Source organism: Macrotis lagotis, chromosome 1 (genome assembly GCF_037893015.1).
Source record: "Macrotis lagotis isolate mMagLag1 chromosome 1, bilby.v1.9.chrom.fasta, whole genome shotgun sequence".
Classification (NCBI taxonomy): Eukaryota; Metazoa; Chordata; class Mammalia; order Peramelemorphia; family Peramelidae; genus Macrotis; species Macrotis lagotis.
The window spans coordinates 925,617,852-925,645,326 of NC_133658.1; the positions used below are offsets into that span (position 1 = coordinate 925,617,852).

The following is a 27,475-nucleotide window of genomic DNA, read 5'->3' on the forward strand; positions in this document are numbered from 1 at the left end:
AAATGACAGTGTGTCTGACTGTGGATGATTAGAGCAATATGAACTTAGAATGCTTTACCACAGGTTGGGTTCACAAATAGTCCACGTGAATACCTGAGGGGGTTTACTCTGAACTTATGTGTCTCACATTTCCTTTGAATTGCTTCAACTCAGCCTTGCTCATAGAACACAGCACCCTCTCTCATGAAGGCATGCCACGCTGGGTGGTCCTGTGCCAGTGTCTCCCATGCTGCATAATCAATTCCAAAGTTCTTAAGAGAGACCTTTAGGGTGACTCTGTATCGCTTCTTCTGACCTCTCAATGAGTGCTTGCTCTGTGTGAATTCTCCATAATATAGTCTTTTGGCAAACATATGTTTGGCATTCTAATAATATGCCCAGTCCATTATAGTTGTGCTCTAACATTTGAATGCTTGGTAGTTTAGGTCAAAAAAGGACCTCAGTATCTGGTATCTTCTCCTGCCAGGTGATCTTCAGAGTTGTCCTAAGACAACTTAAATGAAAGCTATTCAATTTCCTGGCATGGTGCTGGTAGACTTTTCAAGTTCCACAGGCATCCAGCAATGCTGTAAGTACAGTGGTCTCTGGACCTCCAGTTTGGGAGTCTGTCTAATACCTTTTCTCTTCCACACTTTATTTCAGAGCCTTCTAAATACAGAGCTGGCTCTGGTAATATGTGTGTCAACATCATTATCAATGTCCACCTCCTGAAAATACACTACCAAGATAAGTGAACTTATCCACAGTATTAAGAACTTTCTCCATTTGTAATTCATGTTTCCACATATGAAAGGTGTGATACTGCTGATGGACCACTTATGTTTCTTGGTGTTGTTAGGTCAAAATGAGCACAAGCAGCAGAGAATTGATCCATACTTTGTTGTATTTCAGCTTCAGAGACTACATTGAATGTACAATCATCTCCAAACAGAAGATCACACACCAACAGCTCCTCCACTTTGGCCTTGGCTTGGAGCCTTTTCAGGTTGAAAAATTTACCACCAGTGCAGTAGCTGGCATTGATGCAATATTTATCCTCAGTGAAGGCGTTTGATAACAAGGATGAAAACATCATGCTAAAAAGCATGGGAGGAAGGAGACAGCCTTGTTTCACTGTATTTGTGACTGGGAAATCATGAGAACATCATCCACTATCCAGAACTCAGGCAAGCATGCTGTCATGAAACTGATGTACTATCTCTGGGCAACCAAATTTTGACATAATTTTCCATAAATTCTCATGACTGACAGCAAAGCTCTTGGTCAGATCGACACATGTTGTATATAGACCTCTGTTTTACTCTTGGCATTTTGGCAGTAGACATCGTATCAACTGTTCCTCAACCCTTTCTGAAGCCACATTGGGTCTCAAAGAAGTAACCATCTTCCAGGTGAAGAATCAGTCTGTTGCAAAGAACTCTGGCAATAATCTTACCAGCAATGATTAAAAGAGAAACACTTCCCCTGTGATCATCCCAAGACAATTTATTCCCTTTACAAAGGTAAAGGGAATAAAGAGGAATAAAGGGAATAAATAATAGAGATGGACTATGGAGACATCCTTGAATTCCTAGTGGATAACCTCTTCATGCCATATAACCTGAAAAATTTCAGTCAGCTTTTGGATGAACAATGGGCCCCACCCCCCTCCATCTCGTAGATCTCAGCTGGAATAAAATCAGTACCAGGTACTTTGTCATTTGAAAGGAGCCTAATGACATTCAAAACCTCTTCTTCAGTTGGAACCTCAGCTAGGGATTGACTGACTTCAACTTGAAATGATCAGTGGCTTCTGCATTGAGTGGTAATGGTCTATTAAGAACACTATGGGGGCGGCTAGGTGGCTTAGTGGATAAAGCACCAGCCTTGGAGTCAGGAGTACCTGGGTTCAAATCTGGTCTCAAGACACTCCATAATTACCTAGCTGTGTGGCCTTGGGCAAGCCACTTAACCCCATTTGCCTTGCAAAAACCTTTAAAAAAGAAAAAGAAAAAGAACACTATGGAAGTGTTCAGCCCAATCTCCCTAGGATCATGTCCCTATCACCAATCAACGTGGCTCCATCAGTACTGAGTAGTTGAGATGTTCCTTATGTCTTTGGTCCACAAATAAGCCTTCAGCCTCAGAAAAGCACTTTGTCTCTATCTATAAAACTGAGTTTCATTTGCCTTCTTACTGAGCCCCAAATCTTGCTTGTTTTGCTTGCACTTTACTTTTGATGGAATTAAATGCTTTCTTCTTAGAAATGGATAATCTATCCTGCTGGTAAATTCTGTGGTATTCTCCTTTTTCATTTAGCACCTTCTGCATTTTCCCCATCATTTTCATCAAACTAGTCTTGATGTTTATAAGTGTTCTGGCCCAGATGAGCAAGTACAGATCTATACGCCAGATCTCTGAAAGCTGTCCACTCTTTTTCTACTCCATTGTTATCAACTGTGTGTTGGCTCAACTTTTATCATTTTTTATTATTAATATTATATTAAGGGGCAGCTAGGTGGCGCAGTGGATAAAGCACCGGCCCTGGAGTCAGGAGTATCTGGGTTCAAATCTGGTCTCAGACACTTAATAATTACCTAGCTGTGTGGCCTTGGGCAAGCCACTTAACCCCATTTGCCTTGCAAAAACCTAAAAAAAAAAAATTATATTAAAAACTTTTGTACAAATAAAACCAATACAATCAATTTTTTTTGGCAAGGCAGTGGAGTTAAGTGACTTGCCCAAGGTCACACAGTTGGTAATAATTATATGTCTGAGATCACATTTGAACTCAGATCCTTCTGACTCCAGGGCCGGTACCCTATCCACTGTGCCACCTAGCTGTCCCAAGACAACCAATATTAAAAGCAATACAGAAAACTGGGGAACAATCTTTATTGGAAGTGTCTCATTTTTCAAACACATAGAGAACTGGGTCAAATTTATAAGAGTACAGGCCATTCCTCAATTGAAAAAATAGTCAAAGGATATGAACAGGCATTTTTCAGATGAAGACATCAAAGCTATCAATAGACATATAAAGAAGTTTTCCAAATCACTTTTGATTAGAGTAATGCAAATTAAAACAACTCTGATCTACCACCTCACAACTATCAGATTGGCTGACAAAAAAAGGAAAATGATGAATATTGAAGAAGATGTGGGAAAACTGGGACCCTAATACATTGTTGGAGGAGTTGTGAACCGATCCAACCATTCTGGAGAACAATATGGAACTATACCAAAAAAGCAACCAAATTGTGCAAAACTTTTGATCCAGCAATACCACTAGTGGGTCTGTATCCCAAAGACAGCATAAATGAAATGGACAGAACCAGGAAAACAATGTATTAGCAATATTCTGTGATAATCAACAAAATGGTCCAAGAAAAAGTACAAAAGATTCGTGAAGGAAAATGTTATCCACATTCATATAAAGAATTGATGAACTCTGATTATTGAAGCATAGATTTATTAATTCATCCTTTTTCATTATTATTACTTCCTTTTAATGTTTCTTCTTCCACAACTGTGACTAATGTGGAAATATGTTTTACAGGATAGCACGTGAATAACTATATCAAACTGCCTACCATCTTCAGAAGAGAAAGGGGAGGGAGACAAGGAGGGAGGAAAATTTGGAACTCAAAATCTTGTAAAAATTAATACTAAAATTTTAGTGCAGAAAAATAAAAATAGTATTTAAAAAAAGACTTTATAACTAATCGACAATTGCAGGAAATTCATGACGAACCTGCTTCTTGCTGCCAGAGAAAGAACCATGGGACTCAGGGTGCAGGAAAAAAAAAACAGCACAGTTCATGAGGCCACAGGATTTGGACATGGTCAATGCAAGAATTATTTTTGCTTCCTAACTTTTTTCCTTCTTTTCTTTCTCAAGGAGGGAACAGAGCTATGGAGGAGAGAAGGCATTTGCACTAACTAAAAAAATGTAATTGAAAAAACTAAAGTAAAAAATACTAACTATTGCAGTACTAACTACTTATTTTGCAGTCAAGGATCCCAAGAGTCATAGTGGGAAAGGCAGTTGTCCAAGATCTTGGGTACTAAGAACCATAGGATTCGAACTCTGATCTTCTGATTGCACTTTACAAAGCTCTCCTATCTCTCCTAACCCCACAGCAAAGTCATTTCTATGTTTTCCCCTTGGAGTAGGCCCCTGGGGGTCTCAGCCATACTTACAGATGAATTTTGTGCTTGCTTGAAGTGTGTGCATTGTGGAAGGCTTGCCAGGCTTCAGGGGAGCCTCAGGACGTTCCAAAGACTTTTTCGAGTCCTTCCTCACCTCTGTCAGCTCCATCTCCAGGTCTGTGACTTCTAAGGTCACAATCGACTCTACTTCTTTATCTTGCTTAATCAGGTTTTCCCCAAGGTATCTTTCCACCTGACTGGAGAGGATCTTCAGCTCCATTGGCCGCATCCCCAAGATCTTATCCAGAGTCTCATCTCCTATCCAGTGGTGCCTAAGGAAGCCAAGAGGCAAAATCAAAGATCATGAGGTTTCAGGGAGGGTCCTCAGACAGGAGACGCCAGGCTAGCAGGGCTCTCAGGGCAGAACTGGAAGGCTTAGAACAGAGATTGTCAGAGATCCTAGGTCTGAGTGGGTTCTGGGGAGAGGATTTGGGAAAGGGCTTAAAAGCAGGAATGTGAGGGTTGGGAGGGATTTCAGAACAGCAAATATTAGAGCTGGGAGTAGTCTCAGAGTACAGAATCTCAGACCTGGGAGGAGCTTCAGAATGGGAAAGTCTTGGCTGGGAGATGCTTGAGAACAAGGAATTTTAGGGTTGGGAGGATGATTAGAAAAGAGACTAGGGCTGGGAGGAATCTTAGAACAGAGAATGTCAGGGTCGCCAAAGGGTGGAGAGCCTTTGGAGCCCTAACATTTCTATTCAGCTCATTCAGATCAGTCAAGGGCAGCAGCTGTCTTGGGACATTCTGCCAAGGGACAGATCACTGGGAAGGAGGGGTCAGTACTAGAAGGGACTTTGGAACCTTAGCACAGGAGTTCTGAGCCTGGAGATGGGAAAGGCCATAGACTAATCCCCTACCCCTTCCAGCATGTGGATGCCTAGGCTCTTGGGAGCATGTGAAAGGGAGGGATCCAGCACATTTAAACATCCTACTTACTTCAGTTCAGAGAAGATGTCATCACGATAGAGTAGGCTGAGGAGATCCCTCTTATTTCTAATGCCGGCCAAATTGACGATGCTATCCAAGGCTTTGGCCCGCACTTCAGGGTCTGAGTCCAACAGCCCCCAAGCCAAGGGGATGGCAAACATGTGACTGATGAAGCCCAGCTTCTCTAGCCCCTCCCAGGCCATCTTGCGGTAGACAGCCACCATGTGGAAGGTGTTGTTCAACAGCTGTTTGACGGTGCTGGTGCGCAACCTGGGGATCACTGGGTAGGAGGCAAAGATTTGTGCCAGGGCCTTGATGCATTTCATGTAGTTCTCTGGGTCCACATCATTCATCAAGTTGAGCAGTTCCTGGATGGTGTTGCTCACTGCCATTTCATTCATGCCCTCGGATATCCTGGTATAGGTGTCCACAAGGGGCCCTTCCTGGTGATGCTCCAGGCCCCTTCTCAAGCAGAGGCGGTCCCGACCCAATAATAGTTTTGGGGCATAGATATCCTCCTCCTCCATATTGGAGGATACCCTTGAATGCTTTTGATCCTGCACTGGTACCCCACCCTCAAGGATGAAGCCACCAGAGGTCAGAAAGACAGGAGAACCCTCTGGCCAGAGGAAAGCCCGCAACACCGAGTTGGGGATGTAGCCATCTGGGGCAACGATCCATTTTCGTCCTTGGCCAAAATATGTTTGCAGCAAAGGAAATTTCTGGATTTCTTGCCAACCCAGCAGCTGGCTAGTGGGGACCAAGGGCCCAGACTGTGAAGTCTCAGGGAACAGAGCCTTCCTCCTTCTTTCATCAAGTGTGGTGTGTCCATGTTTCTCCAAGGACGTTTCCTCTCCTCTGTGAGTCAGGTCTCCTTTTCCCTGTACCACGTAGGGGATCGCATGGTCAAAGGCAAGGGCCCTTAAGTTGGGCAGTGTCTGCAGCTTGTCCAGTTTCTGCTGTCCATGGCCTATATAGAGGTAGCGGGGTACCAGTATGGTCTTAAAGGACAAAAAGAATCCTGGTATGCAGGGTTTGGGGGTTTCCTGCAGGATGTCAGGTATGTTCATGGTCACCAGGCGATTCAAGTAAGGGGTTGGAAGGAGCATAAAGCAAGACACCAGGTAAAGGCTCCGGTTGAGGGTAACCAGCAGGTCGCCCCGCTCACTGATAAAGCAGAGAGGCCCGAATTGGAGTGATGAGTCAGAGCGGCTCAAGAGGGAGCCCTGGAGGTCCCAGAGGTGGACCGTGCCGTCAGCAGCCCCAGTGACAAAGATGCCCAAGTTCATGCAGACGTCGAAAGAGGTGATGGGGCTCTTCTGCAGGGGCTGGGTCTCTGAAAAGCTCTCCTCCACCTTGGTTGAGGTCCCCACCTTGGCCTGTAAGTTCCAGAGGCACAGACAATTGTCTTCAGTTATGCCACTGACTGAGTTAGGTAGCAGGAGGAGGTGGGTGAGCTTGCTTTTGCAGGAGATGCTAGTCACAGTCACCAAGTTCACCGTGGTGCCTTGGAGCACAACCTCAGACACGAGAATGTAGTCATCCAGGCCGTAGGAGCAGACAAGGGCGCTGTCCCGAGCACTGCAGGGCACCCCCTTCATGGTGGCCAGGGCCAGCACTGGCCCCGCGTGTAGGTGCTTCTCAATGCGGGTGATGTGGTGCTGAGACAGCACCCTCACCATGCCGCTCAGGTGGCCAGAGAACACCAGGCCCTCCAGCCCACGACTCAGCTGGGGCCGACCATAGGCCAGGCATTGCACCCGATCATTTTCGAGGGCCGAGGGGCATAATAAGTACTTGGTTGTGCAGGGGCAGCGGCTGGCATCCAGCACCAGGACGTCCGTGCTGCCTGTACACACGAAGATCTCCTCCCGCTCCCAGTCATAGGTCCAGTCCGTGGCTTGGTTCAGCAGGGAGAAGGGCCAGCTCAGCAGCAGGAGGTTTCCAGTTACAGGGCACAGGAAGCACAGGAGGCCATCCTGAGTGAAGCAGGAGATCCTGGAGGAATTGTTGCTGAGGCAGACCCATTGCAACTGCAGTGGAGTCGACCCACACAGGTGGAAGAGCTGGTAGAAGCAGGGCAGGTGGTACACCGAGAAGGTGGTGCTGGTGTGGGAGAAGAAGGCCTCAGAGCTGAAGAATTGCAGGCCGATCAGCTCTTCCTCCAGGTTCACTTGCTGGAGGAGGCTGCCCAGGGACAGGTTCCACTCCTTGACTGTGCCTTCTCTACCTGCCGTGAGCAGCGTGTGGGCCTCGGGCCGGCTGCGGAGGCTCACCACCCGACTGGGGTGGGCCTGGAAGCTGTGATAAACACTGACCTGGTCTAGGCTCCAGGCCTGGACTTGACCGGCTTCATTGCCGGCATAGAGGTATCCATGGACACTGCAAGTGTAACAGCAGGTGGCAGGGGAGCCGCTGCCCTTGGGGGAGAAGACCTTGGAGATCTCAAAACGTTTGGAACCCAGGCGCCTGAAGGTTCTCAGCAGACTTTCACAGAGCACCACCATGCTCCCCTGGGGGCCAGCCAGGGAGATGTCCTGCACCAGCTCCTGGCCAGGCATAAGCAATTCACGAGCAAAGTGGAGGCCTCGCCCCTTGGGCTCAATGGCCCACATGACCACAGCCCCGGCCATACCAGAGAGCAGCATCTTTGACAAGGGATCGTAGGTCAGGCAGTTGATGGAGAAGCGGCAGGGCATGGAGCACAGGCTCCGTATTGACTGAGTATGATCTCCAAAGATACGAAGTACCAAGTCGCTGCAGTAGGCAATCAGGATCTGGTAGTCCCCAGCATGCACCAAGATCTGGACAGGAGGCAGGTACTCAAACAGATAGAAAAGTTTCTTCTCTAGCTTGCCGTCATAATCCTTCACCTGCACCCACAACACCGCCTACAAGGAGACAAAGACAGAGAAGAGGTAGGATGAGGATGGCAGAGCTGGGAGGGACCTCTGGGATCATGGGGTGCAGTGACTTCACTCTGCCGAGATAGATGCTAATGACTAAGGGGGAACCAAAAGTCCAAAAGTGCACATGAAGAAAGGAAAGAAGGCAGAACAGCAGAGAGTAAGAAGCAGTGGGTGGGGTGATGAGGACATACAGCAAAGAGATAGTGGTGAAGAGGAGAAGGCAGAACCAACCAGTAAAAACAACCTGGGAGATGAGGGATGAAAGAAGACCCAGAAGGAGAGAGGAAGTAGAAGAGAGATGGGACAGGAAGAACACTTAACAGAAAAAGAGATGGGAAAAGGGAGAACATGGGAAAGGGAGAAATATGGCCAAGGGAACTAGTCAAGGAAGGAACTAGTACTAGGTTATGCTCTGTGGAATTTCAGCAAAAACATTCCAAAAACCAGAACTCTACTCAAATTGAAAGGGTGTCCTAGGAAATCTTTAGGTAGAGTTTAGATCATCACTGAGCTGGGAGTCTCTCTCATCCATTCTCTCTATCCCTACCCCCACCCCCAAGCCCAGAGAGAAGAGGACTTGTGGCAGGCCACAAGGGATCTAATGCACTTTCTTCTCCATATTCTAGGGCTGAGGAAGGGCAAGAGAAAGAGAGAACGTAAGACAGTTTCCAGGACCAGAAAGAGCTGTGGTGAGAGAAGGCTAAAGGGGGCAGCAGCACATCTCCAAGAATTTCTATAGCTGGAAGGGAGCTTTCAGTGGATAACTTAAGCAAACCCAATTCACTCCTCACCCTTTTTCATTTTCTCCTGCTCTCCCTTCCCTTAATTGCCTCTAAAACATCTTTGATAAGTGATTGTCCAGTCCCTTCTCAAAGACCTCCAAGGTCAGAGGAGCCCCACCTTTTCCATTTGTCTTGGGGACAATTATCAGTTATTAATCAGCATCCTCCTATTGCTCTGAGGTCTACTCTTTAGAGTGGAACAGGAAAACCCAAATCCTTCCTTTCCACAAGTCCATTCCTGAAAACAGTCCTCATGTGGCATGGCCTTCTCTGTTCCTCATGTGACCTAGACTCAAAGTCCTTCACCCTACTGATTATCCTCTTGAGGACATGTTCTATCTTATTCCCGTCTTTCTTAAATCATGAGAGCTGAGGAGCACAGAGTGAAAAGAAATATTCACCTCCCTATTCCTGGAAGCCATGACTCCCAATACAGACCTAGATCCAGAGTAACTCTCTTGGCTGTCACAGCTTACTATTAACATGATGTTTTTTGAAGAAGACCATGACTTCTGGGAGGTGATGCCATGACAAGCGCATGAATTGTATTTTTAGTGAGGGGGTGCTGGGCTAAGTTACCAGCCTCACTTTTTACTGCAGAACTATGTGGGTCGGGATCATATCATAACACCTCACATCATAATATGAATCACACCATAAAATAATCCATATTTAATTCATTTTAACTTAAAGTGCAGTTCACCAAAGTCCTCAGCTTTTTCAAAGCAAAACAAAACAAAAACTGCTATCTAACAATATCTGCCCATATTATACTTGTAAAGTTGGGTAACCTTTTACATTTATTGAATTGAATTTCATCCTTTTAGATTGAGCCAGCAGTGGCTCGACAACTTGACAGTCACAACCTCTTTTTCTTTTCCCACTTTTCTCACTATTCTTAGTTGTAATAAATTGTATTTTTTCCAACTTACTCAACTTGTTTTATTTACATTCATTGCTTATCTTTTTTTAATTTTTTTTTATTTTTTAAGGTGTTTTTTGGCAAAGCAATGGGGTTAAGTGGCTTGCCCAAGGCCACACAGTAAGGTAATTATTAAGTGTCTGAGGCCAGATTTGAATTCAAGTAGTCCTGACTCCAGGGCTGGTGCTCTATCCACTGTGCCACCTAGCTGCCCCTCATTGCTTATCTTGCTTTGCTAACTTCCTCCTGTTTTCAGCCTCTTGGCCCTATTCCCTGAACTTCAAAACTCTGTCACGGATCTAGGGAGCACTTCCCATTCCCTCTCCCTCAAAGTTTTTCATCTCCCTTTGCATGGGGTCTTCCCCTATTAGAATGCAATTTTCTTGGGGAATGGTCCTGTCTTTCTTTTTCTGGTCCTTGACCAGTGACTGGCATATAAGTGTTTAATCCTTCCTTCTTCCTTTCCTTTCCTCTCTCCCTTCCTTCCTTCTTCTCCTCCCTTCCTTCCCTCCCTTCAACAAATTTAAAATTCTACTAAGCTTAGTAGGCAGAATAAGTCAGTCAATCAATAGACATTTATTAAGGGCCTACAATGATCCAGGCACTCTGTTAAGTGCTGAAAATGCAAAAAAGAAGCAAAAACAGTCCATCCTCTGGAGAAGTTCCTAATTAATGACTGTGGTGATAATGACAATGAAAGAGGAAAGGAAGCTGCAGTAGGGAGCTTGCTATGGAAAGGGGGGGAGTTGGGGAGAAGAGACAGACCCTTGAGAATTTGTATTGATTTCCTTTACTGTCATCCTGGAATTGATGTATTTTGGTTGATCCTAGGATAAGCCTAAAATGGAGCAAAAATCAGAGATTAGGGATGGAAGTGACCTCAGAGATTATCACCCAGTACTAGAGTTTTCAGAATGGTAGAGTTGGGAAGGGCCTCAGAGGCACTGTGGTGAGCAGAATCAAACAGTCTTATGCTGGGAGATGGAAGGTGAAATTTTGAACACCAGTTTCATACTAGATGTAAAACCCTTGGTAAATTACCCAAACCTCCTCATTTTTCTGTTTGAAAAGTATAATCAGAGGGGCAGCTAGGTGGCGCAGTGGATAGAGCACAGGCCCTGGAGTCTGGAGTACCTGAGTTCAAATCCAACTTCAGACACTTAATAATTGCCTAGCTGTGTGGCCTTGGGCAAGCCACTTAACCCCATTGCCTTGCAAAAAAAAAAAAAATTTAACCCCCCCCCCAAAAAAAAAACCCAAAAGTATAATCAGATTGTACAAGGAGAACTATGTACAAACATGGAAGAGGTAGAAAGAGTACACAGTCCTTGAACTTCACTTTCATCTAAACTGACCAAAGGAGGGCAGAACACACACACATATACACAGACAGACGCAGACACACACACACACACACACACACACACACACACACACACACACACACACACACACACACACACACACACACACAGAGAATTTGGTGTGGAAATATATTAAGTTCAACAGGAATACATAGAACAGGAAGAATGGTACAGAAAATTATAAGAGGAAGATTAGTTCTAAGTAAAACAAATCTTAAATTTAGAAAGAGGATAGTGAAAGAGTTAAAAGGAGAAAAGAAGAGAAAGGTTAACTTGAAATAAATAAATAGAGAATAAGACAGGCAGCTAGGTGGCGCAGTGGATAGAGCACCAGCCCTGGAGTCAGGAAGACTGACTTCAGACAATGATTCCCTAGCTGTGTGACTTTGGGCAAGTCACTTTTTTTTAAGTTCTTGCTAGGCAATGGGGTCAATTGGCTTGCCCAAGGCCACACAGCTAGGTAATCATTACATATTTCAGGCCAGATTTGAACTCAGGTACTCCTGACTCCAGGGCTGGTGCTCTATCCACTGCAGCACCTAGCCGCCCCAGGGCAAGTCACTCTTAACCCCATTGCCTTAAATAAATTAAAATTTTTTTTTTTTTAAATAGGGAATGAGAGGTGCCTAGGTGGTGCAGTGAATAGAGCATCAGCCCTGGAGTCAGGAGTACCTGAGTTCAAATCCAACTTCAGACACTTAATAATTGCCTAGCTGTGTGGCCTTGGGCAAGCCATTTAACCCCATTGCCTTGCAAAAACCTAAAAAAAAAAATAAGGAATGAGAACTATAGGAAAGAAAAACTATAAGACAATAGTATGAAGAGATAATGTGAATGTGAATGGGATGAATTCACCCACACAACAGAAGAAATCAGCAAAATGTATTAGAAAGCAAAATCTAACAGTATGTTGTTTACATGAAACACACTTGAAACAGAAAGAGTAATGCTGTGTTAAAATGAAATAGCTTCTAAAGACTTCAAGGAAAAATTACTAAATGACTTATTAAGAGAAATAAACAATAAAATACAATATTGGAGAATTTTTATTTTTTTCCTACCAACCCTAAATAAATCTAACTAAAAATATACTAGAAAAAAAGATAAGGACTTGAACAGTATTTTAGAAAAATTAGATGTGATAGATTTCTGGAATAGAATAGAATGGAAATAGAAAGGAAAATTTTTTTCAGCTGTGCCTGGCACCTTTACAAAAACTGATCATGTCTTAGAATATAAAAACCTCCCAAACAACTTTTGAAAAAGCAGGAATATTATACATATTCTTTTCTGATCACAATACAATAAAAACTAGTTAACTAAAGGGCCACTGTAAAAAGTATTAAAAATCAACTGAAAAAAAAACTGGAGACTAAATTGCTTAATCCTGAAGAACTGTTAGCTCGTAGAACAGATCACAGAAATTATAGAGGGTCATTAAAGATAATTATGAAAATGAGACAATATTTTGTAATTTTGAGAAAGCAGCCCAAGTAGTTCTTGGGGGGGGGGAGATAGATGTATGTGTTCATTAGCAAAGAGGAGAGAGAGAGAGAGAAAACAAATCAATTCATTAAGAATGTGATTTAGGGGCAGCTAGGTGGCACAGTAGATAAAGCACCAGCCCTGGAGTCAGAAGGACCTGAGTTCAAATGTGACCTCAGACATTTAATAATTGCCCCGCTGTGTGACCTTGGGCAAGTCACTTAACCCCATTGTCCCTGAAATAAAAAATTCCAAAAAAAATGTGATTTAAAAGAATAGAAAACAACTAGCTAAGAAATAGACATATTGAAAATTTAAGAAATTAATAAAATGAAAAATGAAAAAACCCACTAGATTAACAAATAAAACTAGAAGCTGTTTGTTTTTTGAAGACAATGCCCATAAAATTGATAAACTATTAGTTAATTTGAATAAAAGAAGAGAAAACCAAATTCCCAGTATAAAAAAAAATAAAAAAGGAGAATTCACAACAAATGAAGAAAAAACATTACTAGAAAAAACTTTTGCCCAAAATATGCTAACCAAACCAAAAACAATTAAATAAATTGCTAATTTAGAAAAAAATATATAAAATACCAAAATGAACCAAACAAAAAATACAAAATTTTATACAACTGAATTTCAGAAAAAGAAACTGAATAAGCCATAAGGAAAAAAGGAAGAAAAAAAAAAACAAAAGCTTCAGGACCAGAAGGACCCACAAGTAAATTCGATATTCAAAGAACAACTAATCCTAGTATTACACATATTGTTTGCAAAAACAGCTAATTTCTTCTGACATAAATACAGTCTTGATACATAAAAAGAAACAAGTAAAAGTGGAAAAGAAAAATAAGACCAACATCCCAAAGGAAAATAGATACAAAATTTTTAAATAAAATATAAGATTGAAAGGAAAATAATGAGCTAGGAAAAAAGTCTTTGTGGCAAGTTTCTGTACTATAGGTCTAATTTCCCTTCTCTCCCTTAGTCTGTGACTAAAACTGTTCATGTTTGAGTTCGACTGCAAGATTAGAGATAGTGGACCAGACGTCATTGATGAACAAACCAGGAATCCTTGAAAGATAGTTTGGTGATAAAAAAAAAAAAAGATGCTAGACTCCCCTGGTGAGCTCCTGCATCCCCCAAGGATAATAGATTTCCTTGACACGAGAACAGTATGACGATTGACAAGAGAACTGGATTATTAAATGAACTCATAGGCCGACAGAACTTCTGAACTAAGTTCTGAGACAAAGTAACATGACTTGGGCAGTTATAGGACAAAATCAATTAATTGCAAATAGGATCAACTAAAAAAAATGATAATCATTTCTGATTATTTCAATGGATTTCCATAGCCATGGTAAAAATGTTCCAAATCACTATAAAAGGAATAACAAATGATGGGAGGGGCTGTGGGAAAAGACACATTGATATACTGCTTGTTGCTAGACCTATAAACAGGTGCAACCATTCTGGAGAGAAATGGGTAATTATGTACAAAAAGTTAACTTTGTATTATCTATGACCCAGCGGTGCCACTGATCGACTTATAACAAAAGTGATCAAAGAAAGAGAGAAACAAAAGAACCTAGGCTTCATTTTCTCAATCTATAGAGAAGGCAGCAGTAAAATAAATATTACTAAATTTAATTCATGTCAGCCACATACCACCTCACATCCTTTGTCTCTCCAAACTCTCAACTACAGTTTCTGTTAACTTTAGGTTCATATGACACATATAACACTTACCTTAATGCATTCAACTTGTCTCTTCTCAGAAATGCATGGAACTGTAAATAATTGTATAAAAGAGGGGGAAAAAGTGTGTGTGTGTGTGTGTGTGTGTGTGTGTGTGTGTGTGTGTGTGTGAAATCCTTTACATACAAAAATATTCATGGCAGTATCTTTTCTGGTAGCAGAACCTAACTATAAAGGGTTGCCCATCCTTTGAGGAAAATGGCATAGGAATGTGATTGGAGCCAAGGGCATTTTGTTAGGAAAATGAGGAAATGGATGATTTCAAAGACTCAGAAAGACTTGCCTGAACTGATGTAGATTCAGTAGAACTGGATTCATTCAGTTCTCACATCATTATTATAAAAGACGAGCTGTTTTTGAGAATGAAATGCTCCGAACTAGGAAACGAATGCATTTAATAATCACAGCACTGTCACAACAGACTCTGAAAGTTGTGAGAATGGTGTTTAATACAATGAAGAGTCACGATTCCAGAAGAATGAAGATGAGATATGACAGATTTCAAGCGCGTCATGAGACATAATTTTGTGAATTGGGATGTGCTTGAGCCAAATGAAACTGGATCACAAGAGCTGGTGTGAGTATAACCTGGGATATCAGCAAATGCTATAAAACGGGGCTTAATTTATCGTTTTGCTAATTGTCTAGACTTAAAATAACGATAAGAGAAAAGGTTGTAAAGCAGGTTAAATCTAAGAGTTTGTCGTATATATTTTTTTAAAAGAAAAACAATTGCTAAACATTTGCCAGCAGACCACTGTGAACAAGACAAAGGAGAATTTGTTTTGCTTGACTATGCATGTTTGATAAAAAAAAAAAAAAATTCATGGTGGGGGGGAAGGAAGTAAGATTAGGGGAGAAATTGTAAAACTTAAAAATAAATAAAATCTTTTTTAAAAAAAAATGAATGTTGATCCTGAAAAAAAAAAAAACATGGAGTCCAAATATTTATAGGCCAAAGCAAACTATTTTTATTTTTTGAAATGTATTTTATGATTTGTTTTTTCTTTCACATGGTTTTTTTCCCTCTCTCTTTTGTTGTGATTCTTCTTTCACAACATGACTGGGTATATGTTGTATAATGGAATGTAATAGAAATATATTAAACACAATTATATATGTATAACCTATATCAGATCATTTGTCATGGAGAGGGGTGAGGAAAGAGAGGACGGTAGAAAAATGTGGAACTCAACATCTTATAAAAAGATGAATGTTTGGGGTGGCTAAGTGGCGCAGGGGATAGAGCACCGGTCCTGGAGTCAGGAGTACCTGAGTTCAAATCCGGTTTCAATCGACACTTAATAACTACCTAGCTGTGTGGCCTTGGGCAAGCCACTTAACTCCATTGCCTTGCAAAAACCAAAAAAAAAAAAACCCCAAAAAACAAAAGATGAATGTTGTCAATTGTCTTTGCATGTAATTAGAAAAAAATAAAATACTATTAACTGGAAAAAATAAAGATTTTTGTCTTTGAAAAAATTTTCAGTAGAGTAAAGGAGAGAAAATAAGATTTCTGATCCCCCTTTTTATTTTCTTTGTTTAAGCAGAGAAGTAAGGAATGTTGCTTATGTGGAATATTGCACGTACTTTCAGATCGAATCACTGTATTGGTTGTCTGACTCGGTTGGCTGGTTGTTTCTTGTCCATTACTGAAGAAGATCAAAATGACATCACTGGGTTAGAGACAAGGTGCAGTGTGTCTAAACTGTGACCAATCACCAGTACAAGTTAGGAATGGTCTAGCTAGGTCAGGCACAAATGATCCATGTGAACACCTGGGTTCTCTAAATTTACACATCTCAAGTTTCCTTTGAGCTTCTTCCATTCTGCCTTGCTCCTAGCGCACAGCACCCTCTGAGGGCAGTCCATGCTGGTCAGTCCTGTGCCAGCATCTCCCATGTTGAACAACCAATTCCAAAGTTCTTAAGAGGGACCTTGAGAGTGTCTTCATATTGCTTTTTTTGGGCCCCCATGAACACTTGCTCTGTGTGTGTTCTCCTTAAAATAGTTTTTTTGGCAATCATAAGCACTGACTGACTTAAGAGACCTCTCACGCCATAAGACCAGTTTTTAAACCTTGATAGTTTCCACAAACACTCTTCACTCTTCATTACATTGTCCAGTCTTGCCCCCAGGAATGGAGCCCAGGACCAAGTTCTCCATCGTTACAGTCTCAGACCTATCAAGGACCTGAGTGGGCGCTGACTCCAGCCTGAAGATGTCAGGGTTCCTGAGATTTTTAGGGACTGCTTCACAAGGGCTCCTCACTGTTCCTACACTGAGTAAAAAGAAGTCCAGAGTATAGAGGAGCAACTGCTCTGGTGCTAACTTCCAAGGTCTTCTTGAAGAGAAATTTCCTCCTTCACCAGGAAGTACTTGCTGCTAAAGGAAAGGATGGGAAATTTGCAAGGTGGGCTTGGGGGTAAGGAGACTGGATCATGGCAACTTAGAACTGATCATTGAACATGGTCATAGTAGACACTTCTCTAGTCATCTACAAGGCACAAATGCTATCATCTCTATTTGACTTTCGAAACCATTGTGAGGTAGGAAAGCCCTATTTTAAAGAAGAAGAAGAAATTTTGGTTTAGAGGGATTTAATGTTATTAATAATAACAATAAACAAGTACAATAAATAAAAGAGACAGTATTTGTCTTTCTGGTCTCCATGTCTCTGTTCTTATCCCTAGCTGTCTCTGGTCTTAGCTCTACCAGACTTGAGCTCCACAGTTTTGGAAAAGAGATTTCAATAGTTTCAAAGAAAAGTTAGGTAGGAAATTCAGAGACTAGAGGACGTCAATTCTGACAAGAAAGAAAAGAAGCAGTCATTTAAAGAGATTAATATGCAGATGCACCGATCGACTTGGACTGTGGCAACTAGGGCAAGAAAAAAGAGGATGGGGACTCAAGTGGGTCCTAGTGCTGCTGGGACACTAGGCAGGGAGTAGCAGGCAGAATTAGGAGAGCTGAGCCTGGTGAGGAGGCTTTGGGGCTGTTTTGGAAGAGAAAGAAGAGTGAAAGATCAGAGGAGCATGTCTCTAGATAGTAGATAGGACTGTGATAATAGTTCAATGCTTTTGTATGCATCTCTTTTCTCTGCCAAGGAGAATGTTCTTTGAACTGAAAAGGACAGAACAAAACATGGCAGACAGAACTGAATCCCAAGATAAGGAGAAAGACAGCAAGTGAGCACCTCATTGTCCTGGATGAATTCCAGTCACCAAACCAGATGATGTCTCTCCCTGAAAAGTCTTGGCATAGAATTGCTCAAGGTCTGTACTTTTGATTGAATTCCCTGAACTTTCCAAGTTGCCTTTAGGTAGATCAGTTCTCCCCCCTCGATTACTACACCTTTATCCATCTTAAAGATAAAATGAGGGGCAGCTAGGTGGCATAGTGAATAAAGCACCAGCCTTGGAGTCAGGAGTACCTGGGTTCAAATCCAGTCTCAGACACTTAATAATTAACCTAAAAAAAAGACAAAATTGGGGAAAGATAGGTGGCACAGTGGATAGAGAACCAACCCTAAAGTCAGGAGGACCTGAGTTCAAATCCGACCTCAGACACTGATCTAGCTGTGTGACATTGGGCAAGTCACTTAACCCCACTGCCTTGCAAAAAGAAAAAAAAAGGAAAAAAAAGATAAAATGAAGAACAATTGACTAGGATCCCACAGCATGGTTTTGATATTTGCAGAAAAATGAATCTCCAGCTTCCTCATTTTACTTGCTGCTTCCATTATGATGATCTGCCCAACAGGAAATTCTTGCCAACTGGCTGTTTCCAAACTCTGCTCTCCAATATACCTTCCAGTGACAGCAGTGTTATTTATCAAACCAACAGGAATCATGTATATATGAATCCTTAAAAATCCTGAATCCTGGGAAGAATATTCTGTCTTCCAGATAGAATTCTCCACCCTGGCAGAATTTTACTTCACAAATAATCTCAGCATTCAGATCAATGAAGATCTAACCTTATTAAGGTTACCCATGTATTATTTGAGCTATCATTCCTAAATTTGAACAGTTCTTTTTATATAATGGCATTGAAAGTTATAACCCAAGAAACTTGTAAACATAGCACTAATAGGACATAAACTTAGAAACTAAAATGTAAAAAGTGAAAATTTACTGCCAATATAATAACATTAATCCAAATGTATGCATCTCCATATCATCTTGAAGAACAATTCCATTCACTTAACTCTTGATTTGGCATTTGAGGTAAATGGCAATTCTTTGGTAGCTGATACAATAGAGAAAGGGTTAGACTTGGAGTTAGAAAGTACTGTGTGGGGGCAAGTCAATTCACTTCTCTCTGCCCTAGCTTCATTTTCTATAAAATGGGGATAATTATAGTACCTCCATCTCCATCCCCGGGTTGCTGTGAAGATCAAAGGAAATATTATGAGCAGAAAACTTTGCAAACATTAAAGCCTTATGTTAATATTAACTATATTTGTTATTGTTGTGGTTTCATACTGAGTATGAAAGTAGTTATTTTAATCTCCCAGCTACAAGGTTTGACTCTTATTAGTATCCAACTATTTGATAAGTAATGGCCACAAGTTTATCAAAGTCAACAAATGTACAAAATTGTAATTACTCAATGTTAAAGGTTATCCATGATTCCACCTATTTTTTCTTAATCCACAAAACCTAAATCCTGAGGGGGAAAAATAGAAAATGTGAAATAACTCCTGGGAAAAAAAATTCATCTAGAAAATAGGTCAGGAAGAGATAATCTAAGAATGATTAAACTTCCTGAAAATCACAACCAAAAGAAGAAGGAAAACAAAAGTCTGCATATCATATTCCAAAAATGGCAGATTAATCAGAAGGCAGAGTGAAAACTAGAAAGTATCAACTATTTATCTCCAGAAAGAAACCCTAAAATAAAAACTGCCCAGAACAAAATTCAGAGCTTCTAGGTAAAAGACAACAATATTGCAAGTAGTCAGAAAGAAAGAGTACAAGTAACAAGGAACCACAGATAGGATCAAATAGACCTGGAAACTACAACTTGAAGGAAAAGGTGAGCTTGGAATACTGGTGCTAAAGGGAAAAAGATACAAAATTACAATGAAGAATAACTTACCTGAGTATAATCCTATAGGTGAAAATGTGAATTTAAGAAAATAGAGAACTTCCAAGCATTCTTAAGGAAAATACTAGAAATTAAAAGAATCTTTGAAATGCAAATAGAAGTTTCAAGAAAATCCCCCAAAATAATTATATTGAAGCAACTGGAAGGAATTATCCAATGAAGATGTGTTTATAGGGGTGGCTATGTGGCGCAGTAGATAAAGCACCGGCCCCTGGAGTCAGGAATACCTGGGTTCAAATCCGGTCTCAGACACTTAATAATTACCTAGCTGTGTGGCCTTGGGCAAGACACAGCCCCATTTGCCTTGCAAAAACCTAAATAAATAAAAAAAAAAAGAACATGTGTATCTTATCTATTCTATATGAACTTGGTATGAATCTCTTTATGTACAAATTGACTCCCCTCTTCCATTGAAATGTAACCTTCTTGTGGACAAGATGTGTTTATAGTCCAATACAATAGGGGAAAAGAAACAAGTATTCCTCAGTACCTGCAACAGAGCATACATTAGTCACTTAATAAATCCATTCCACAAGCACATATCTGACCCCATGACTCTCCTATTCAATCAATTCTCGTGCCTTCCTATCTACTCTGGGCCATAATAGAAACTCTCTTCAAGTCCCATAGAAACTAGTCCTTGCCCCTCTTTCTGGCCTCTCTACTGGCAGTGCACCAGTTCCCATCTCCCGAGTCTGGGGCACACACTCTCAAGCTCTGTATCATACAGACCCTCCCTTGCTTCAAAAAGCATTTTAGAAGGGACAGCTAAGTGGTGCAGTGGATAGAGCCCTGGTCCTGGAGTCAGGAGGATCTGAGTTCAAATTTGATTTCAGACACTTAATAATTACCTAGCTATGTGACCTTGGGCAACTCACTTAACTCCATTGCCTTGCAAAAAGCAGAAGGAAAAAAAAAAGGTGGTTTGGGCAACATCTTCTGCATGAAGCCTTTGCCAATCACCCCAATGATCTCCCTCCAAATGATCTGGAATTTAACTCTTGTATGCACATATACATGTATACATAGATATAGAGAAATGTATATATTTATTAACTTGATATTATATTGAGGGGATCAGGACAGAAAAATGGGCAATTGTGGGAACCACACCGACTTTTTCTTGTGACTCAATTCTGGAGTCAAATCGGTCCCCTTTCTATTTAATTATAGGTCTAGTCCAATTTCTGGCTTGTGAGAACCCTTTATTCAATTGTGGACATTGGGAGAAAACCTTATATTTGAATCTAGCCCGGTTTAGCTGAGAAACCAGACCAACTTTACCTTCTGGTTAGAGACCCTTAACTAAGGAACTAGGTTAAGCTGAACAAAAATGCAATCAGATCTGAAGTTCTATACAAGTTTTCCCACAATTTTACATTTTAAGCAACTCCTATGTCTTATCTGAAACCTGGCCCCATACTGATCATTTAGTCATTGTTTGCATGTTCCTTTGATTGTTTACAGACTTTGGGGGGGATTGGGACACCAACTTTTCTGATTTCAGGGAATTGTACTTGTTTACTCTCCCCCTTACCGAGTGGAAAGTGCCTAACCTTTTTCCAATTAGAAATCAGATTACCTAATGTGATATTGTTTCCTTTTAATTAATTGGTTTTATTTAATTGTTTTTAGTGTACAAAAATCTGTTTCTCTCTGTATTGGGGGTCCCATTCTAAGCTGGGGAAGGGGCCTGGCCCAAATTTTTTGAACAATTGGCATGCCCTGCTTAATAAATCAATATCCTTGGAAGCTCAAATCTTTGTTTTCTCATTTTATCTCTTACTACCACAGGATATCCATCCTTCATGCCTTAGCATTAGCTTCTTGTACATAGGGCCCATTTCATTCTCTTTACCTATATCCCTAGAACTTAAATAGCATAACACTTGGAATAGGTATTTTGACAGTAAGCACTTAATAAATACTTGTCATTGGCATTGAATAGGTCTGCCAATTTTTTACATGTAATTGAGGGAAAATACTCTCTAGAAAAAAAAGAATAGGTCATGCTCTGTATTTTTTGTTGGATTAAGCCAGCAGATCAGGACCATGGGCTTCCAGCTCTGAAGCTGGAAGGGCATCCAAGGCTATTCCTCCAACTACTCCTCATTGAGCCTAGGAATCCATCTCCTCTTGGCCATGTGCTGTTTCAGATTTTTACCAATGGCGTGGAAAATATGGAGATGGCCTCTTAATTTAATTTGCTTATGACATCAAGCCAAGAGAGATAGCAGATACTGGGATGAATGAATCAAGATTCTTCCAGATTTTGGCAGGTTAAAAGATCTTGCTAAATCTAACATAAGGGAATTCAATAACCTTGAGGTCCAAAAAGCAAATTACTAAATCTAAGATGTGTATTCCCATATGATCAATACTCTGGACTTTCCAGAGGGCTATGACTCAGTATTCAAGAATGCTAGTGGAATTTCAAGCTGTATGTTGGGAGGCAGAATGTCAGAAGAATGGAAAGACCAAATGGTCAGTTCCCATCTGGAGAAACACGCCCAGTCGAGAGTTCCACCGATTCAGAAGTCCACTGCTGAGTGGAGAGCATTCAGAGGGTTGATGATGATGGGCCTCAGGGTCATGGAGATGAGGATTAGCTGGAGGAGATGTGGCGGGGGGAGGGTGTTGGTGGTGTCTAGGGAGCAAAACAGCCAGGCCAAGGATTTGGAGGACTGACTGTTGGAAGAGGGGCCCAGGGACAGGGGCAGGAGCAGCAGGTGGAAGGAAGGAAAAAGCATCCTGAATGTTAGGGTTGCTCCAGAGGCAGCAAGAACAGGGATCTCCTCCTTGGAGAGGCTGCAGGAAGGACTCCCATTCAGACAATGGGCAAATGAGACAGACCCTGAGTTCACTTCTAACTCTGGAGATTCTGGGATGTTGAGTACTGGGGAGGGGAGGGGCAATGAAGAAGCCTGGCTGACTGTAGTAGGATGGAAAGACCTCTAAGGAGGGGTCCCTACTCCCCCCCCCCAATTCTATCCTCCCTATGATTCCTGCTGCCTTCCTGGTTTAATCCTTCTCTACACACTAGACCTTAATGTATACAGTCTTCTTGTCTCTTGTTTAAATCCATCCATCCCCATAGGTGATCTGGCAGTACCCCCATTCACTCCCCAGAAGCGTGGCCTAGAAGCAAGCACACTCACCTGTCTCCCCTCTGCCCAGCCCAGGGAGACATAGTAGTGGGCGTCGGTGAAATAGTGGCAGATGGTGGGAATGTTTTGGGTATGGTATATATCCTTGAACAGAAGGTCTGGCCGGTCACTCAGGACATTCACCACATCTGAATGTGTCCCTTTTACCTGGAGAAGAGGAGCCATCTTAAACCCCATGAATCCCTTTGACTCATCCCTCTCCCCAGTCTCCTAATTCAAAGGGTTGCCCTCCCTCCCCCTTAGCTCCCTGGGGCTCCAGACCACATTCCAATTTCTATCAAAATGGTTCTGCTCTTTGTAAACTGGAAGAGCCTTGACAGTGGGCAGAAGGGTCCAGTCTGGCTCCTCTCAGCCTTCTCATATCATTCTACTGCCAACCATCTGCCAAGTCTTGGCTCTTTCACTTCTCTAAGAATCACAGGACTGAGAGTGAGAGGGCCTTAGCACTTGGTTCAATCATGTTTTTTGACAGATAGGGAAACTGAGGTTCACAGAGAAGTAACACGCCTGAGGGGTTGGTTGGTTGGTTGGTTCTTGTCCTTCATTATTGAAGAAGGCCAAAATGACATCACTGTGTTTGAGACAAATGACAGTGTGTCCGACTGGAGCTGATCAGATTGATACGAGCTCGGAATGCTCTACCATAGGTCAGGCACAAATAACCTATGTGAACACCTGGGATGGATACTCTAAACTTACAGATGTCATGTTTCCTTTGAGTTGAACAGGAAGGCTCTATGTCTTCCACATAGAATGCAGTCCTCTCTCTGATGAAGGCACGCCATGCGGGCGGTCCTGTGCCAGTGTCTCCCAAACTGTACAACCATTCCATAGTCCTTGAGAGACCTTCAGGGTGTCTCAGTATCGCTCCTTCTGATCTCCTTGAGTGCTTGCCCTGTGTGAGTTCTCCATGGAATAGTTTTTTGGGCAAGTGTATGTCTGGCATTCCAACAATGTGTCTAGCCCATTGTAGTTGCCCTCTCTGTAGTAAGGTTGGAATGCTAGGCAGCTTAACTGAGAAAGGACCTCAGGGTCTGGGATCTTCTGCCAGGTGATCTTCAGAATCTTCCTAAGTCAATTTAAATGAAAGTGATTCAGTTTCCTGACATGGCGCTGGTAGACTGTCCAGGTTTCACAGCCATATAGCACAATGGCTCTATATTCAGTTTGGGAGTCTGTCTATTCTCTTCTCTCCAACACTTTCTTTTGGAGCCTCCCAAATACTAAGCTAGCTATGGCAATGCATGTGTCATCCTCATTGTCAATGAGGACCGCCCTAGAAAGGACACTGCCAAGGGAAGTGAACTTGTCCACAGTACTCAAAACCTCTCCATTTGCTGTAATTGATGGTTCCACATAGGGATGGTGGGTGAAGGCTGGTGGAGCACTGGGGTTTTTTTGGTGTTCATCGTTAGACCAAAATGAATATAAGCAGCAGAGGATTGATCCATACTTTGTTACATCTCAGAGGCTGCATTGAGGGCGCCATCATCTACAAACAGAAGATCAGCACCAACACTCCCTCCACTTTGGTCTTGGCTTGGAGCCTTTTCAAGTTGAAGAATTTGCCATCAGTGCAATAGCTGAACTTGATGCTGTTTCATCTTCAGTGAAAGCATTTGAAAATATGACTGAAAACATCATGTGAAAAAAGGGCACACCCTTGTTTTACTCCAGTGATGACTGGGAAATCTCCAGAGCATTGTCCACTATCCAGAACCTGGTCATACATGCTGTCATGAGACTGACTTACAATACTTATGAACTTCTCCAGGCAACCAAATTTGGACATAATTTTCCATAAACCCTCACGAATGATGGTATCAAAGGCCTTGGTCAGATCTACAAATGTTGTCTACAGACCTCTGTTCTCTTCCTGGAATTTTTCCTGGAGTTTGGTGGGCAGCAAACACCATATCAATTGTTCCTTGACCCTTTCTGAAGCCACACTGACTCTCAGGAAGGTGACTATCTTCCAGGGGAAGGATCAGCCCATTGAGAAGGACTCTAGCAAGAATCTTACCAGCAGTGACTAAAAGAGAAATAACCATGTGATTGTCACAAGACAATCTATTCCCTTTACCTTTAAAGAGATGGATGATGGAGGCATCCTTGAATTCTTGGGGGAGAATCTCTTCATGCCATATAACCTGGAAAATTTCAGTCAGTTTCTGGATCAGCAATGGATCCTCCACCTTGTAGATATCAGTTAGAACAGAATCAGGACCAGGTGCTTTGTCACTTGAAAGGAGCCTCATGGCATAAAACCTCCTCTTCAGCTAGGAACTGATTGACTTCAACCTGTGGTTGAATGGTCGATGGCTCCTGCACTGATTGATGATGGTCTGTTAAAAACCACGGGGTAGCCAGGATTTGAACTGCGTCCTCTGAATCCAAAGGCAGCTCTTTCATCAGTATCTCTCCTTTCCATCCTCTTCACTCCACAACCATAACAACCCCACCCGGGCTCAGATCTTCCTCTCTCGTCTATACTATGGGAATGCCTCTATGTGGACTCCCTTCCTTCAGCCTCCCACCTTCCGATCCATACTGCCTGGGTCAGGTTCCTCTTACCACATCCCTCCCCTGCTTAAAGATCTTCCATGCCATGGCCCGCAAGACAAAGCCTGAACTTCACTATCAACAAAACCAACTCAACCTTCACACAGGACTATGGGTACGTGCAGTTTGGCCAGATGGAGAAAGTGGGCCAAGAGCAGGTGCTTCCCTTAAACCTCCTTGGCTTCTCCCCTTGGATTGACTGGATTCAGCATTCCTTGGTCTCCTTAGAAACAGCAGCTGTAGTGGAAGGCCTTCATGTCTTGAAGTGCCCCCAGTCCTGGTCTTGGTGGAAGTGGCTGCCGTCCAGAGAGTAATCCAGCCGGGTAGCCCATCAGGCAGTCCCTCGGATGTCCAGCTTGGGCACTGACAGAAGCTCTTGGGGGACAGGGCCTATTTCTTTTGTCCATGTCCCTCTGGCCCAGTCTCTCAGAGTGCCTGTCACATAATAGAGGCTTGTTGATTGAAAATGTGTACAATTGATAGATATGGATAAAATAATAGGTGTATAGAGTGACTGAGTCCCTGGAGGTGGCAGCACTCAAGCTTGGGATTCTAAGAGGCAGAGGGGATCCTGGTCTGGGGAAGCGTGGTGCAGAGGGCGGTGATGGAGTGTTGAGTGCAAAGAAGACCCCAAAGGTCAGAGGCCACAGTGACAACAGCTTGGGAAGGTAGAAAGGGGCCAGCCTGGGAATGCCTTGACCACCAGACAGACAGACAGAGCCACTTGTACTAACAAGGAGCCACTAGCAGGACCATTGGCAGATGGACTAGATAAGGGAGAGACTGCAGTCAGGTAGACTGCCCAGTGGTGAATACAGTAATCCAGATTGTTGTGGGGTGGGGGGGGGAGCAAGGGCTGGGGCAGAAATGCTGCATAGGTGATGTCAGTGGGTCTTGGAGGTGAGAGAGAAAGCCAGGATGACTCTGACGTGAGAGCCTGAGGGACTGTGAGGAGATCCTGCCCCCCAAGAGCTTCCATCAGTGCACTCGCTGGACACCCAAGGGACTGCCTGCTGGACCACCCAGCTGGACTGCCCCTTGGAGGGTGGCCCACATGATGCTGGCCTCTCCTGCCAGGACCAGATTTGGGGGGGGCACCCCAAGACATGGGGGCCTTCCACTACAGCTGCTGTTTCTAAGGAGACCAAGGAGAACTGAATCCAGTTAATCCAAGGGGGGAAACCAAGAGACAGGAGCTTTAGGGGAAGCACCAGCTGCTCTTGGGCCTCAAAAAAAGAGCGGGGTCCCAAGGTCCAGGAGAGATGTTGCTGGGTTTGGAGTCAGAGAGCCTGGACTTGGATCTCAGTGCTGCTATTTTTCTATTGTATGACCTAGGACTAGTCACTGAGCCTTAGTTTCCTTTTCTATAAAATGATGGCCTTCCGGGTTTCCTCTGACCATCCTCTGGTGGTCTGGGGCCCAGGCAGTCACATCCAAGTCCCCTCTTGGTGCTGTGGAGTCCGGGGACCTCAGAGCTGGATGAGGCCTGGCCCTATCACCCTTCCGGTCTCTAGCACTGCCTTCCTCTACCCCACCAAATTCCTCAGTGCTGAGACCCAGAAATGCCAGCCTGGATGACAGATTTTGCATTTTTCTCCCCCTGGAGTATAAGCTCCCTGAGGGCAGGGATGGGCTTCATTTGGTACAGCAGGAAGCAATGGTCTCTGGGGGCCTAGCACCCAGTAGGGGGAGGGTCCTTCTGATCTCCCAGCCAGGGCTCAGGATTCCCCTGGAGAAATGGCCCAGGAGCTCCAAACTGGAATTGCCTGCCCTCAGTGGTCATCCAGTCCATACCGCCACCATCTGCAAACCAGAAGCTCACTATTTCCAGAAGTCAGCCACCGTCAGTGGTCATCTGGTCCATACCACCACCATCTGCAGATGGGAAGCTCACTACCTCCAGGGGCAATCCATTCAGCTTGGGGACAGTTCTGACTATTGGAAAGTATCTCCTTCTATCAGAATCTTTGTTGTCAGTGCAGCATTTCACCACCCACAGGATCATAGCTTTAGAGCAGATCATCAAGTCCAACTCCTTATTTGAGAAACTGAGGCCCCCAGGTAAAGTGGACGCAAGTGTTTGGAGTCAGAGGTGGGATGGTACCTCAGATGACCTGTGCTCAAGCCTTCAGACTGGAATAGAACCAGCATCTGAGGATGGTCCTACCCAGGTCTCAAAGCCCACCCCCTGGACACTAATTAAGAATTTGCATCTTTGGGTCTTCTTCCTACGCACCCCCTGGAGTGGGGAAGGGGCCCCTGGCCTCTAAATGATCCTAGGAGCAGTCTC

The 27,475-nt window shown here is 43.0% G+C and overlaps 1 protein-coding gene and 1 long non-coding RNA gene across 4 annotated transcripts in view; one reads left to right on the forward strand and one right to left on the reverse strand.

Moving 5' to 3' along the window:
- Positions 1-14,458, forward strand: part of LOC141510099 (uncharacterized) — a 29,760-nt gene extending 15,302 nt beyond the window's left edge. Inside the window, exon 2 of the long non-coding RNA XR_012474770.1 lies at positions 892-14,458. This is a non-coding gene — a long non-coding RNA (uncharacterized LOC141510099). The remainder of the gene's footprint in view (positions 1-891) is intronic.
- Positions 1-27,475, reverse strand: part of LOC141510066 (uncharacterized) — a 44,490-nt gene that overhangs the window by 14,711 nt on the left and 2,304 nt on the right. Inside the window, exons 2-5 of one of the 3 annotated variants that reach the window (XM_074220056.1) lie at positions 24,707-24,968; positions 22,615-22,770; positions 5,128-8,009; positions 4,183-4,463 (exon numbers count right to left, since the gene is read on the reverse strand). In XM_074220056.1, coding sequence (XP_074076157.1) covers positions 4,183-4,463; positions 5,128-8,009; positions 22,615-22,770; positions 24,707-24,763 — 3,376 coding nt within the window. In that variant the 5' untranslated portion in view covers positions 24,764-24,968. Of the gene's footprint in view, positions 1-4,182; positions 4,464-5,127; positions 8,010-22,614; positions 22,771-23,322; positions 27,473-27,475 lie in introns of those variants that run through there. The other 2 variants (XM_074220057.1, XM_074220055.1) reach the window with 2 other exon arrangements.